This window comes from Nanorana parkeri, unplaced genomic scaffold (assembly GCF_000935625.1).
Source record: "Nanorana parkeri isolate BGI_ZX_2015 unplaced genomic scaffold, ASM93562v1 scaffold109, whole genome shotgun sequence".
Classification (NCBI taxonomy): Eukaryota; Metazoa; Chordata; class Amphibia; order Anura; family Dicroglossidae; genus Nanorana; species Nanorana parkeri.
Genome location: NW_017306377.1, coordinates 1,003,043 through 1,019,127, shown reverse-complemented (window position 1 = coordinate 1,019,127; position 16,085 = coordinate 1,003,043). Strand labels below are relative to the sequence as shown.

Here is a 16,085-nt window from a genome sequence, read left to right as displayed (position 1 = left end):
AATGTGAACATGTTTAAATTTAGTAGCCTTGTCTCGTAGCTCTGGTCCTCCATACCCCTAATTAGTTTGGTTGCCCTCCGCTGGACTTTTTCCAACTCAAGGACATCTTTTCTTAGTACTGGTGACCAGAACTGGACCGCGTACTCCAGATGAGGTCGAACCAATGATCTATAAAGTGGCAAAATTATAGACTTGTCCCTGCAATACATCCCCTTCTTAATACAGGACAAAACCCTGCTAGCTTTGCTTACCGCAGCCTGGCATTTCAAACTACCCTTTAGTTTGTGGTCTACAATGACCCCCAAATCCTTCTCCATTTCTGACATCCCTAGCGGCATACCCATAATTGTATAACCCATTTGTTTATTTTTAATTCCAAAGTGCATTACTTTGCATTTATCGACATTAAACCTCATCTGCCACATTAATGTCCACTCCCCTATCTTATCCAGGTCCTCCTGTAATGTTATACTGTCTAAGTCCATGTCTATTACCCTCCCAATTTTGGTGTCATCCGCAAACACGGAAATATCGCTGTTAACACCCTCCCCGATGTCATTAATAAATAAGTGGAACAATATGGGACCCAGAACTGCTGAGAGAAGCGACTTGAATTACTTTTAAAGTGGGAATTTTTCTCAAGTACTTCTCTCAGCAGCTGTGAAAAAGAGGAATGTGGGACTCACCAGACATAGAAGACTATTGACTCAGGTGGCAATTGTCAAAAATACAAACTAATACCTTAGAATTTTGTGTGTGTCAGTGAAGACATACATCTGTAGTGAATCGTTCAAATTACTCTTTAAACATTAAGTAATATATCATTCGCACTCAACTGATGATTTCATCAGTCGCGTCTCTAGGGGGGCGGGCCGCACCCGGGTGACACCATTGGAGGGGTGACACCAAAATGATTGGCAGTCATTTTGATGTCACCCCATCTAAAAAGTCCTGCACTCGGTCATGGATTGAGAGCCCGACAGTGTCAAGAGAGAGGAGGAGAACGTCCCCTCCTCTCTCTGCCGGCGTCCATCACTAAGATGGCCGCCGGCAGGCGTCAAATAGATGGTCGCGCGTGCGCGATTACGTCATCGTGCACATGTGTGGCGACGTCACACGCATGCGTGATGAAGTCACGGCGGGGTGTCACCTGGTCTCCGCTCTGGGTGACACCCGGCCTTGGGACGCCCCTGGTTTTCATCCATATTTATGGGGATTGTCCAATAAAACAGAACTTCTGGACGAGGTCACCTATTTTATACTTGAGATTACTACATTAGGTATCACTCCAATAATCTCACAATCAACAGCTCTCACAATCCTGCAGTTTTACCCAAGGAAGGCCATCATTCTGAACTGAAGTTTAGAAACTGGGCTCATCCACTTTAGCCTTTTGAAAAGGACTGGTCAACTCCTCCCTACATTTTTATAAGACCACCTACGAGCATCGAGCTTGCCCAACCAGGTAGAATAAAGTCTGACATTGCTGGCTTTCCATGGGCCATTCGAATAACTATCACAATTGTATGTATGTCTTTTGTATAAATAAGCAGGCTCCAAACCTCCTTTGGGTTGATCATCTTGGCACAGGGGCTGAGTGAGTCTTGGTACCTGCTTGGGGCAAGGAGACAGGGCTGGCTACTTTCCTGCTTGTCTTTTTTTAGCTCTGGCACTTTGTCCACTGAGTACTTTGCATGCTTGACTCTTTTCCAGATTTTTATATAATGTTTAGAGCTGCAACAGTTAATCGATTTAGTCGATTAAAATCGACGATTGAAAACGTTTTCGATCGTCGATTCGTCGGCTATCGATTGATTTCCCTGTTCGGGGCTCCAAACGCGGCCTGAAGCACACGTCACACGCTGTTTCCGTCCCGCTGCGCCCGCCGGACATAAGCCACGCCCACCGCACGCTGCTCCCGCCGTGCCCACAGGACGCATAAGCCACGCCCCCCCGCACGCTGATGCTCCCTCACTCGGCGCCGATACGGCAGGCTCACACACTCGGCGACTGGTACGTCAGGACTACAAATGTAGCTACCTAGAGTCTGTAAGGTATGTAAAACTATCTTAATAATCGGCTAACTAATCGATTATGAAAATAATCGTTAGCTGCAGCCCTAATAATGTTTGAATGGGGCAAGCATGTCATGTCTTGGCCATAGCATGTTCCTTTTCCTCTCTGGAATGTGTTCCCTCCCTGTGAGCTTACTGCACAGGGAATTGGGGAAGGGGGTGGAGGTGTTGGGAGTTGTTAGGTTAGGTACATTTCTGTTACTGGTATTTTATTTTATTTTTTATTTTTCATTGTTGGTCCCTGTGTTGGCCTTTTTTTAATCTATTTTTTTAAACACTTTAAAATCTTCAATAACAGGAATCAATAACAGGAATCAAAAAATATTTAATATGTTAAAACAATATAAATATAGGCAATGAAATAAAGATGGCATTAAAAAAGAAAAAGTCCATATAGTATCCTTTACCTACCCCTGGTACATACACAATGCTTGTTGAGGAATTGCTCATCAAGGTTCGAGTTTGGAGATACTCAAGTTCCAAAATGAATACAGAAGGTATGACAGATGCCAGGTACAGAAAGACCATAGGACTAAACCTAAATGACAAATGATATAGTGGATTATAAATCTAGCAATTACAAACACAGTACTGAAAAACTCCTACGTTTCTAGAAAAACAAAAATGATATATATACTGTATATGTATATATATATTTTGGCAGTGCGAGGCAATGCCACGGAAGATGCTGGCGACACAAACACCCAGGACTCTCAGCCAGAGAGCTGAGAGGCTCCAGAAGATAATTAGTTTTGTAGGGAAGAAGCTGGCCTTTCAGTTTCTTCCGGTTTTTCCGGATTGTAGCTGGGATCTGGATCTCTGGAGATTTCTGAGAGTTCAGGGTGGGATGAAATCTCCAGTCCTGGGGTCAGGTGTTGCCAGTCATCAGGTGGCTGAGAGCAGCCTGTGACACACGAGGGTTGTGTGGAGGAGTCGCACTAGAGGTGTGGAAGGCTGCTAAAGGGTAAAGCATACTTCTGAGGAGTCTTGCTGATGAAAAACTCTAACAGTCCTGGGACTAGGACACATCAAAGTATATGTGACAACTGTGAGTTGGTGAGACACTGTCATTCAACAGCAGCTCTGACACTCCCAAAGCACTACCTGTGTGTACAGCCAGCTGGCCCTTTTCTAGCATATCAAAGTGACCATTGATCTCAGGAATAAAACATTGATTATGCCCACCACACCTATTGAAGACAATAGGGGATCTTAACCAGAAGGCTGGGGAAGGACAAGACCTGTAAATGTAATGGTGCAGCGAAAGACGATTCCTTCTGGGTCCAGGGGAGCTCAAGTTCAGACTGAACCCAGTGCAACGAAAAAAACAGACCAGCGCCAGATAGAAACCTCATCCAGCCCCGAAATGTTTTCTGCAATCCAGGCAGGCTGCCCCGTAACAGAAAAGGGATGTCACTGCATAAAACAAAAACACCAGGCGCCTTTCCTGGTGCAAATACTCCTTTTATTTTGCAAAAAAAAAAATGTATAAATGATAGTACTCACAAGGGAGGCAGGTTAAAAGCGTGTTGGACATAACATCCTAGAAGACATTCCAAGTGGGAAATTCAAAGAAGCAGTCAGAAAGGCAATCCAAAAACACTGCTAGAACCAGCAGGAGTTCTTCCCTACAGACAACTTGCATTTTTACAAGGGAGCCATCAATGGTAGAATGTATTAGTTTCAGCACATGACTGATTTTTTTATTTTTTAAATAGCATTGTGTAAAACTACCTATAATCCCACTTTTATAATAAAACACAACTCCAGACAAAATGTTACATTTTCGTTTGGGATAGAGTGGGAAAGAGTTACAATTATTATTCCCTAACCAGCATCTGGAACAATCAAACCAATTACCCTTCAGGATCCTTTCAATTTGATCAGTCCAGTACATGCTTCATTTAGTAGTACCAAGCCCTGATGAAGGGGGATCCTTTGACTCCAACCAAACGTGCTGCATTTTCAAGGAACAAGAGTCTGAATAAAATTAAATCTGGACATTTTAAGTTGGCCCCATTGATTTCAAAGGGATGAGGTGTCGAAAGGGGTGACCTAGCTTTAAGGTTTAACTCCTGAGTTTAGTGTCACTTTAAATACCCAATATTTAATTTTTATGATCTGAAGTTGCTGCATAACAGCATATCATTGCTTGCACAGCGGCAGTCACAGCGGAGCCAATCAGTTGTGCAGCTTTGCACATGTGCTCTTAAGAAACATGCTAATAGGAGACAGAAGAGAAATTACATTGCCTGTCTCCTTCTCCTCCTTCACTGTTCATTCACAGGCTGAACAACTACAGAAGAGAAAAGTCAGATCACCAACCTGGCTGTGCCATCTGGCAGGGCTGTGTAAATCTCAGGACTGACTAGACAGAAATGTAAATCCTTGGGCAGGTAAAGTAGCTGTCATATTTTTAGTTTGCCTGGAGTACAGCTTTAACCTTTCAACGACGGCCTCACACACATATGTGCTGTTCCGGAGGTGGGCTTTAACGCCGGGCTGCCGCCTATATGCGTCCATTGATCTGTGCTGGGAGCATGCTGACTTGGCACTCCCATTGCAGTGGCTAAGTTGTCACCAACAGCTACTGATCCCTGTTTAATTGATGGAGCCAGGGATGGGTTCCTGATCACATGACTGCTTTAATAGCCACAGCCAGCGGCATGGGGGTTAATAAAAATTGCCTTGCCTTTGATACTAACCAAAGCAAAAGGGCCTGCACGTTCAAATTCATGTAGAGGTCATTTCTGGTTGAGGAGCATGCTAAATCTGAATCTACACTAATAACTGAGCAGGAGGCAGATCAGGGAAAAAATAGAGCTGCAAATGGCTTAATCTTTTAAACATGGATGATGACCATTTATTAAAAAGAAACATCAAAGTCTAGCTCATGTTTTACCTCCACCAACTAATAAATGGGGCTTGGCGTAATAGGATAATAAGGCACGTATGTAATAAAGCAAGCCCTGCAATTGACTAATGATAGATGATTAAAAGGATTTTTTAAAGCGCAGATACATTTATTATGGGTGATTAGTACAGTATATGCCTCAGTGCTTAGAAAGAAAATGGCTTCATCCCCTGCCCTGGCTTACCTAACTACATTCCCTTTCTAAAAGCTGAAACTTTTCACATTTTTAACTCTTGGATAGAATGGGGAAAGGGGTCACACATGAGTACCCATACAAAATTGTTCCATTGTCTGTTGGCTAATACCCTGCAGTTAAATAACATCTTGTGTAATTTCAGGGTTCAATCATGATTCCTAGGAATAGAGGACACCAACCGGTCAAGTGCATAAGATGTCAAGTGCATACTTGAGCCCAGAGGATTGCACATGAGCGTCTGAGCATGTATAATATAAATTCTGGTGTATGTTCCCCTGGCCGAGATCCACAGGTGCTGAGAACAGCTTCCCATAGAAGTCACTGGCTGTATGTGGCTATACAGATTTATACCCACAGACCTTCCAATTGTCCCTCATTTGGAACCAAATCCCTCTGTCCCCATTTCCTCCTCAGTTGTCCCTCTCTTTGGTCTGATGTACAGATATCTATCAAAAGGTTCTATATAACCACCAAACATGTTATTCTGCACTAAAACCTTCATCTTATCTCTTAATCATCTTGTTTACTGTTTTAAAAAAAAACATACAGAAAAGGTAATGGTAAAAACAAATCAATTCTGGGTTTACCCAATCATTTTTGGCAATTCTTAATGATCTACACAACTGGGGGAGTGGCAAGGGTGTGTCCATTGCCTAAATACATTGGGGAGAATTTATCAAAACTGGAGCAGACAGAATCTGGAGCAGTTGCTCATGGCAACCAATCAGCATCTCTCTTCAGTTTGCTCAGGTAAGATTTGAAAATGAGACAAAGAAGCTGATTGGTTGCCATACAAATCTGCTCCAGAATTGTCTGCTCCGGTTTTGATAAATTCCCCCCATTGTGCTGGAAGGTTAGAAGGTGTCCCTCTTTCTTACCTCAGAAAGTTGGAAGGTATGTACCCACGGACAGCTGCAAACAGTCATTGACTGATATGCTAGACTGTATGCAAGATCTGTGGCTGCCTGGTGTGGAAATATACCAGAATTTACATTTAGACACCTGTGTGCATAGGCCCTTAGCAAGCCTGCAAATAAAAAAAATAGGGAGTATTCTTTTCGTTAAAGGATTGACACCCCCCACCAACTAATACACACCATCCCAGCTCTCCCCCACTTCTCCATTTGTCTATCAGAGTCTTCGGTAGTACCCATTGCTTCTGGAAATGGGGGAAGCAGGTGATAATTTCCTTCTGAGGTGTTGCGTTCAGGCCTGGGCAACCAAACGCCATGGCATAAAAATCCCACCCGAGGGAAAAGATTTATCCCATGTAAGCTCCAACACAGGGTGGTTGGTTGGAGTTTGACAAAACTGAGTATCAGCAAACCATGAATGGGCAATATGATGGATTTTCTTTAACCCAACAGGAAGTGTTTTTAGTTTGAGAAACTTTCTATATTTATTTGTAAATGCAATGTAAAATAAATCTAAATAAACCAAAAAAGCTTTTCGTAAAAGCGTGGTTGTCCACACCACTGACCTAAAACTGTTTTCGCCTTGTCCTTTTTTTTGTTTCAAACATTTTACATTGTAAAGACATTTCCGGTGATCTGAAAACAATAATTACCATTTCCATTCTCCTTTCCTGGTTATGGTTATTGTGAGCACCATTTCCACATACAGCAACAGAAGACCGATCACCAGCATCCAGTAATGAGGGTTGTGTTTTACCAATACCACTTGCCATACCAAAAGAAAGCCATGCACCGTGAAAATGACACGACTCAAAATGGCCGACAGAATCTTACAGTATGAGACAGCCATTTTTTTTTCTAAGTGGAAACAAAAACAGAAATTAAACTTTTGTTTTCATGTTTCTTGTGTATTCCTTCTTTTAAAAAGAGAAAATGGCTCATATTACTTTTGCAGCTTTAACCTGTTTATATTTTAGTTTTCTTAGTAGAATGACACCTATCCGCCTACAGAGCTGTTTCAATGTTTAAATGGGTTTTTATTTTTCTTATTCCTGAGGTCAAATCAGTGCCGTTGTTTACCATTATTTTTCCCCATCTTGCTTATAAACAGATTTAGACCTGGTTTCATTTTTTCTGAGGTAAGACTGCTAGGAAAATCAATTAAGGTCCATTAAAATGTTTCACAAACCTGTCACAACACAATTACGATGTTATCAACTAATCAGTATGAATACAAACACATCTCAATGCTAAACAGACTTGAAATATGTTGACTGAGACTTAATGTCTAATGGGCTGAGCCTGAGACTTTTCCAGAACCCTCCCTTCCTGGATGATCAATCTCAGGGGAGAATCAGTCATCTGGGGAGGATTTTGGCAAACAGCGGCCATTCCCCAAAAACAATAGATAAGACCAGCATTAGGAATATATGCTTACTGCACAAACATGCCTGCTCACTTGTTACAAGCATACAGGTTCATTGGGATAGGACTATGTCATATCTTTGGATACCATTACACTATTACACTACTGGTCTGACTTGGACTAGTCAGACCCGTAGCTAGAACTGACCTAAATTCCTTAAAGTGACACTAAACTAAACTTATTCTCTGAATTGGTGCTGACACTGTCCTTCCTTCTGGAGGGCGGCTACTTTTGTTCCCCATGGTGTGTTATAGAGTAGCCACCGATTCAAGCTTGCTCCCGTGATGGACTACAATCTCATGTTTAGTTTACTACTTTGCATTGAGAGTGTAGTACATCATGGGAGCGAGCTTGGAGCAGTGACTACCTTACAACACACACAGGGACAATGGGGAACAGAAGTAGTCACCCTCCAGAACGAAGGACAGTTTCAGCACCAATTCAGAGATGATTTAAGGATCTACATTCAAGTGCTACACAAATAAGATGCATTTTTGTTAATAGTTAAGATATTTGAATGCATTTTTAGGATTTAGTATAGTGTCACTTTAAGGAATTTAGGCCAGTTCTTGCTACTGGTCTGACTAGTCCAAGTACTTTCATAGGATTTAGTTTATGAGTTTTGTGTAATTTCAAGCTGGATATACACCAGTAGAATTTTGGTCAACAATTTTCCTTTTTGGAACATTTGTTCAGTTTTCTTATGGTTACTAGGGTTTGGTTTGGTGATACGTGGTAACATAGTGATAAGGAATATTGAAGGAGCAGGATGGAAATTTTATCTAGTTTCCTATTTTCATTCAGGAAAAATCACTCATATTGCACTGTACATGTGCTAGGCACATAGGAAACCGGTTTAATACTGTGTGGATGGAAGAATCTCCCACTGGGCCAAGCTTAAGTATCTTGTTAGTCGGCCCCGCTGGCTCTCAAAACACCTGAACAATCTGATTGGATGCAGACATTGTTCAGGTATTTTAAGAGCCAGCAGGGCCGGCTAGCAAGATACTGAAGCTTGGCCCAGTGGGAGATTCCTCCATCCACACAGTTTAGTGTAGATGGAGGAATCTGTTGCACTTTTTCCATATGACCATAGAAAATCTGCAGATAATCTATAGGTGTATGGCCAGCTTTAGAAAGAACTGGCAATGTGACTAATGTTTATTAACCCCAGAACCGTAAAGAGTGTGAGATCAGCAAGCTTGTATTTGTTGTACACTGCAGTGCGTAGAGCTATTTATCATTCCAAATTTGCCTTTATTGCAGCACAACTATTTCAAGTGTCCCCCATTGGCAGTGGAATTTAAATTAATAAATTAGCATTTCTGCATCATCTTTACAGGAGTTTACTGAAAGTACATAATAGCTGTAATTATTTCCTGGATAAGGATGCTCTCATAAGATAGTTATTCTTTTCTCTTGCTGATTCTGATTTACAATATGTTTATTGTATTTCCAAGCATAATTATTCCTGCATATTTTACATGCACAATTTGGGAATAATTCAGACTTAATATAATATCAAAAACTAAAGGGATTTATAACTACAAATGCCAACGTTTAGCGGTACTTTCCAGGGACACTGCTGCAGAAACATGAGCTACAAATGTTACTGGAGGTGAAACTAATTTATTGCAGTTTAATATTATTATTTTAATTACTAGAATGCCTGTTCGGGCAAAGGAGGAGAGAGGATGGAGCGAGCTGTCATTATTTTTATACAGGATTTATATAGGGCCAACAGTTTGCATAGCACTTTACAATGTAAAGAGAATCTGTACAGTTACTATGCAATTTAAGACAAGAGGGTTAGGAGGGCCCTGCTCATAAGAGCATTACAAAGGCTGCATGTTAGTAGACTCTCAAGGAACTTAAGCAGCTTCAGCTTGAGCTCCAACTTTAAAACTTTACACCTCCCCTGGCAACTCAGTATCTAATTAGGGTGCTTGACTGGCCTCTAACTGTACCCTGATTATATAGAAGACCAATGGGGGATGATATCGCTTGAAATTAGTATGTGCAATTACCAGTGAAACTTGATTTATTAAAGCGACTCCGTCAAGGAACAATAAAATCCTAACACAAAGTGCCCTGCAATAGGAGAGCATTTATACTCTCCTCTCTGGTACCTTCACTTCGTTCCAGTGCTGTAGTCAGTGTCAGTCTCTGTGGTGGAATTTGTGTGGAAATCAGAAAATTAGCTTTTTCTGATTTCATTTTCAATGCAAGATATCTATTTATCAGTCTCTGTGGTGAGGGACACAGGTAACCAACACTATTGGAAGCGTCAAAAGCTATGTCTAAAGACTGATGGAGGCTACAACACTGGAACACGGCAGATAAAGGAGACACAGGCCACCAGAGAGGTAAGTATTATGCATTTTCTATTGCAGGGCACCTTCCTTCAGAATTTACCTTGACAGGGTCGCTTGAATTTTATTTTTTAACTATATCATAGACACCCCCCCAGCCTGACTGCCTAGGCGCCGGTAAAGTCACTCATTCTCACTATTGCCTCCTGGGAAATACGAGGATGCTAAGTTCCGCTTAAACTACTGCATTGAATAGTCACCTTTTCCTAACACTGTAGATTCCAGCACTGGTATCTTTTGACTCAGGAGGGGTAAAACCTGTAAACCTTGCTCTGTTGAACTAAATTCCTAAATTTCTTGAAGCCGGATAGAAATTTTTAACTATTATAAAATGGGTCAGAGCATGATGTCACAAAAGAATGATAGTGGAGTTAGACTTTAAGGCATCAATCAAAGTGAAGTTACACTTTAATGCATCAATAGATGTGCATGTAATGCAGTTACAGAGTTTGGTCTTTAGGTATGAATGCACTCTTACCAAGAACTGGAATTATTTCCCCATGGCCACCACATATTTAAATGATGCTAATGCTGATAGGTAAATGGGTCAAAGTAACACCAGTTCCTAGGAAGAACACATTGATACATAACTACCTACAATTGCTTGCACATTATGATTGAAAATAAGATGTTATGTAAAACTAAATCTTTACTCTGGTATGTTTGGCATCATGCCTCACAAATTTTCTAAAACAAAAAAACAAATTGTTTATGAATCTGCTGCCAAGTTTCTTACAGGCTGACAACAATATGCCACTGTCTCGCCATTAGCAGCTGCCAGCCTGCCGTGTGTTCTGCTTCAGTTGGCTATTGGGTTTTTTATTGGGTCTGTTAGATAAACAGTCCAAAAGCTAACTGAAGGAGTTTGCACAGCGGGTGCTAGTGGCTTAGCGTTGTCAGAATGCAACCAGAAGTGCTGTTACTGGCATGATCTCCAAGTAAAAAAAAAACTTTGAAACAGATTCACAAAAACAATTTGCTTAAAAAAAACTGTTGAAAGTGAGGCATGAAGCCAAATATGCTAAGAATACATTTTAATAGATTTAGGGTTAACATACACGTTTAGTTTTGTCTACACACCAGCCAAGCGCATGTAATATGTAAGATTGGATGTTGCTATTGTCTACTGCACGTCTCGGATTGCAAGCCTATTGAAAAACAGCGTAGACCCCACAACCAAGACCAGTACCTAGGAGTGATAGGAATTAGAATAGAGGTTTAATGCTTGCAACAGCCATCAACTGTGGTGAGGAAAAAAAAGAACATTACGTTTTTTTTCCAGTTGGTGTGATATAAACCTGCAAGCAATCTCCAAATATCAAAGTCTGTAAGTAAATATAACCTGCATATCCCCTAAACTTACCCTTAGCTCCTCAGAGTCTTTATACACTCTTTGTCTCAAATGGATCCCAACTCCCAAGTAATGCAAGCATCTAGGTTCTAGGCAGATCTCTTACTACAGCTCTAGTCTGGTTCTAGCCTATAGAAAAAAGTTCCTCCCATAAAATCACCTCTAATACAGAGATTAGGAGGTCAAGAAGTCTGTATGGTTAGGGAAGTGTATACTTCACTATACTTATCTTGGTTTAAAGAACTCCATTTTAGAACGAGCCTGTCAGGAATAAAGAATGACTATATTTCTGTGACTTTCATTCGCTGCATGCTTGGTCTGGAGACAATGATGCAAAAAGCAGTTAAGCCAAACATAGCCAGTCAAAAAAGGAGCCCTGACAGGTCTTCCCTTTCTCTTGATAAGTACTTTAAAGCTCAACTGAATTGTTAGTTTAAATCAGCTAAATATATTCATACATTCATATATTCAATACAAGAAAACAAAAGTTCTGTAATGTCTTACAGGTAAGTTTTTTTGGAAAGCAGCAACATCCTGAGTAGAAAAGCCTGTCCTCTGCTGGCATTTTGCAGAGAAGGATCTTTGCTCTCTGTGTGGAAGCAGTGTTGTCTACGTAGGTATCCAATACGCCCACTGCTGAGTCAGAGCTAGAGCTTTCCAATCAGCAGCAGGCATAATCTTTGCAGGACTATAGGTCTGACTCAGCAGGGTGGGTGTCGGACATTTGCAGAGTGACTACAGCTTCAACAAAGAGAGCAAGACTCCATCTCTGCAGCATGCTGGCAGCGATATGCGTTTTTTTTTTTAACTTAAGATACAAAACATACTCTAAAACTTTGCACAACCTTTACTTTAATGCACCTGGTATTTAGCTAATTTTAACTGAAAATTCAATGAGCTTAAATATCTTTATATACCTTTGCGGTTTGTGGCGATGTATTACTGCACGCACGTTAACCTGAGCTGGTGAACACTTTCGTTCGTCTATGTGTAGGCTTAGCATTTCTATACTATAAATAGTAAAGGCCCATCTGCTTTTAGTCTTTTGGTTACTGTGGGTAACTGCACTTTGCCTTACTAAATAAGCCTCTTTAAGACTGAAGAAGCCTACAAAGGATATACCTTATAGAACTGCCTTACACTGGAAGAAAGATTAGGATCCAGCACGTGTGTGTACAGAAGTTTCTTTAGAAACATATAGATGAATCATCAAGTTTGTTCTCAAGAAGGCTCGCTACTTGCTGTATGTTCAGTCTGGAGAAGCAGGTATTACTAATCCAGGTCAGGTTGCACGTATATCACATAATTACCATTCCAGGACTAGGCAGCGTACAGCTGATCCTTTCAGCAAAACTTAGATTACAATTCTGCCTGGCAACATTTACAGACAATACAGACAATACAGTGAAATAAAAAAGTGACCTTTTCTTATATAGCTTGTCACTATTCATTTTGCCTCTGCTTAGTTAGCAATCTTTAACATGAAATGGGATGTTTTACCAACTTAAGCAAAACAGTCAAGCAGATGGTGATAAGTTGATTGCCATTTGTTTTGCTTGACTGATTTGGTGCAGTGACACATTGGAGGTCTCAGCTGCCTTTGTGATGTGCGGGGTTCCTTGTGTGTCCCTGTGCCTTTAAGTGTGCTGGGAAACTTTTTGCTGTTGTTTTACCAACTTACACACACCCTTCAACATGCCGCAAACACTGGCCTCTTCAACCAGTGACACCAATGATAGGGGGTCATTCTTCCACTGACAGCCCTTTTTCATTGACACAATTGATAGAGGTTCCTTCTTCTACTGACAACAATGCATTTACTCTGACCAGCAATGTAACAGGGAATTTTACACTAACCATCAATGTAACAGGAATTTACACTGCCGCCATTATATGTGGAGAATTGTTGTTTAGTATACAGGTCAAAATATCAAAATATTTTTTTTGCTGTCTGTGTCCTGATGGAAAGATATTTTATCACTTCCTGTCCTAAAGACACAACAGGGAATAAGAAGAAATATCTCCAAAGTGAACAGAATCTCCATCTTAGAGAGTTTTTTTGGAAACCTTTTAACCCACTGGAGGATATTCCCAACCCTCTTGCTCTGGTGGCAACTCGAAACTCATAACTTTCTGTTTTTGTGGTCACTTTCTGTGGTCACTGGGACAAATACATGGCTAAAACTCCTCAGTGGAGACACAGCCAGCCATCAATTAAAAACGTCACAAAAAGTCTAATACTTCCTTTCTCTATCCAAAACTAAAACAATGCCATTCCATACACTTTAAAGTGGTTTCACAAGCAATAAGCAGAAATAATTTGAGGAAATTAGCTAATAATGTTCTTATTAGTCCTTATTAGACCAAGCTTTTCAAAATGAAACCTGATATCATTAACAAGGGTGCTGACCCAGTAGCATGCTAGCAAGGAAGTGTTGTCTTTCTGGCACCATTGAAAATAAGTACCATGTAGAGAGCTGGCATGGGGTATGGGACAGGGAAGACGCAGGTTAATAATAAAAAATAAGAATGTCTATAAGTTGTTTCTGTATTGTAATTTGCTAGAGGATGCTTTAAATAAAGATTGAGATAAGGTGATAAAACATGGAGATAATCAACACATATGGATCTTACCTCCATGATTCTTTCTTCTTTACATACTGATTGGGTGTTGGATTCTATAACCATTATAAAGACTTGACTTCCAGTGACTTGTACAGCCTGCATAACTACAGTATAACCTTACAAAAGAGAACACTCAAGCTTATGGACTTAAGCATCCCCAAATTAATACTTTCTGCATGTAAATAATAAAAAAAAGAAAAAGTTAGGCCAGAAACAGGGCTGAAGGTCCAAGCAAAAGACCAACATGACTGAGTTTATAGGGAAAAGATTGTACAATGGGTTAATTTGATAAGCGGAGACGTTTGGTGGCAGACTCATCTGATTGGTGGGTATGGTAGGATCTTGTTGCGATGAAGCTTGGCATTTTAAGGGGTGGAGGGAGGTAATTAAATTCTCATCCACCCTCCCTTCTGGCCATAGGGAAAGGATGCAGCTTTGGACATTGTGGGATTATTGCCTCATAAAGTCATAGCAAGTATTTTTATGCTAGGATCTGTAAAGCTAAGATTAGGATTTAAATTGGTATTTGATATAGGGCCCATCCCAGGTATGGAGCTCAGTTTATCCCGTCTCCTACTCAAATTAAGAGTTGATTCATATGTTTTTTCAAGTGGGATCTTAATCAATTCCCCCAAGGATGTGTGGTGTGGCACGGGGACCTCTTATTATTCAGGCTTGCAGATATATTATTAGGGTATTTGTGCCTTCAAAGATCCCAAGTCAGGTTATAGTTCATACTTTATGTTGCTTTGTTGTATAACTCTATAGACAAATAGATGCTACATTTTATTAGGGACTTTAACTTAGTAAGGGCTATAAATCCATGATGGCCCATTTTGTAAGATTTTAAAGCGAGAGTGTAATTTGTGAGTTGCTGGTTAGGTCCTGGAGCAAGCCTTAGCATTACTACATGCAGTCCCTCAAGGATGCCCCAGCAGTATTTTTTTTATACTTACTATGATATTAAAATATAGAAGAGAGATGATATCACAGATGTTCATTATGATCTGGTTGATATGCTGGAGTTGGAAATACTAACCACAAACTGGCTATCAGAACTGGATGGTCCAAATAACCAATGGCCACTTCAGGAGGCAAGAACCTTCCTCACAGCTGGCGAGGTAACACCTCACAGGTGAGGTAACAACTCAAAAACTGATTGGCTGAAGAATCAGAGAACTCGCTGTTAACTCTGTTAGTGTCCATGATGTGCCAGACAGGGCTCTGTGTGTGTGTTTATGGTTTCCTAGCAGACCAGTCAGCTAACAACCTGTAGGTGGTGAAAAGCTATCCTATGTCATGTGTCTGGTGTGTGTGGGCAGTAGGAAAAATAATCACACAAGGATTCTAGTCCACAAAATAGCTTGATGAATCTTAGAAGTGTGTAGTTAAAGCACAGCTGCTCCATAGCCCTTAGGGCCTGCTCACACCATGCTGTGTTAAATGTACGATACCATATGCTTAACACATGATATTGCACAGCGCACCTAGCATGAGGTACAGTGTGCTGCTGAATGGCACCCCAACTCATCTCCCGGTGGTTACCTTGACATCAGGTGGCAGCGTTGGGGTACTTGTGTGTGCTTGTTGTTTACAGTTGTTACCTGACTGGAATGGGAAACTTGCGACACTATACCAGCGTGCTGGTTGACTTCCCAGGATGCGCGTCGAATGGTGATACTATCCTTGTTGCACTCCTTACCGAAATGTTGTTGTTCATATGACACAGAACTTCAATAAATGAAGCTTTTGCTATCTTAAAAGGACTGGTGTGCTGGTGACACTTCTACAATTCTTCAAATGGTGGTACCTTGTGCATTGCCTGGTCTCCCTCATCCCTGTACCCTTGTCCATCTCACCTACATTGTCTTCAGGCAGGTCACATGGCGTGCAGGGTCCTCTTCCTCTTTGGATCTTCTGTGTAGGAGGACCACCCATGGTCCTCAATGATGCAGAGAGTGGCGATGACATGATGATGTCATTTAACCCAGAGGACAGCTACTGGCAGAAAGGAATTACAGTGCTGGAGAAGTGAGTTTTGCAGCTCGAGCTGCCTTTTTGTGTTTAACATCCCCAGGGGAACTATTTATAAAAAAAAAATTGCTCATAGTTAGGCTTTAAGTGCCACTCCAGTACTAAGTACACATTTTAAATATACAGTATAAATATTTTATACTTTATTTAGAAACATATTCGGAAACAAACCTGCACA

The 16,085-nt window shown here is 40.9% G+C and overlaps 1 protein-coding gene across 1 annotated transcript in view; it reads right to left on the bottom strand.

Annotated features, from left to right (window-relative positions):
• The window catches only part of LOC108784318 (transmembrane protein 26-like), a 20,487-nt gene extending 4,676 nt beyond the window's left edge, over window positions 1-15,811 (bottom strand). The window contains exons 1-3 of the mRNA XM_018553080.1: window positions 15,733-15,811; window positions 6,753-6,957; window positions 2,487-2,613 (exon numbers count right to left, since the gene is read on the bottom strand). Of these exons, the coding sequence (XP_018408582.1) occupies window positions 2,487-2,613; window positions 6,753-6,957; window positions 15,733-15,811 (411 nt within the window). The remainder of the gene's footprint in view (window positions 1-2,486; window positions 2,614-6,752; window positions 6,958-15,732) is intronic.
• Between the last annotated feature and the right edge of the window lie 274 nt (window positions 15,812-16,085).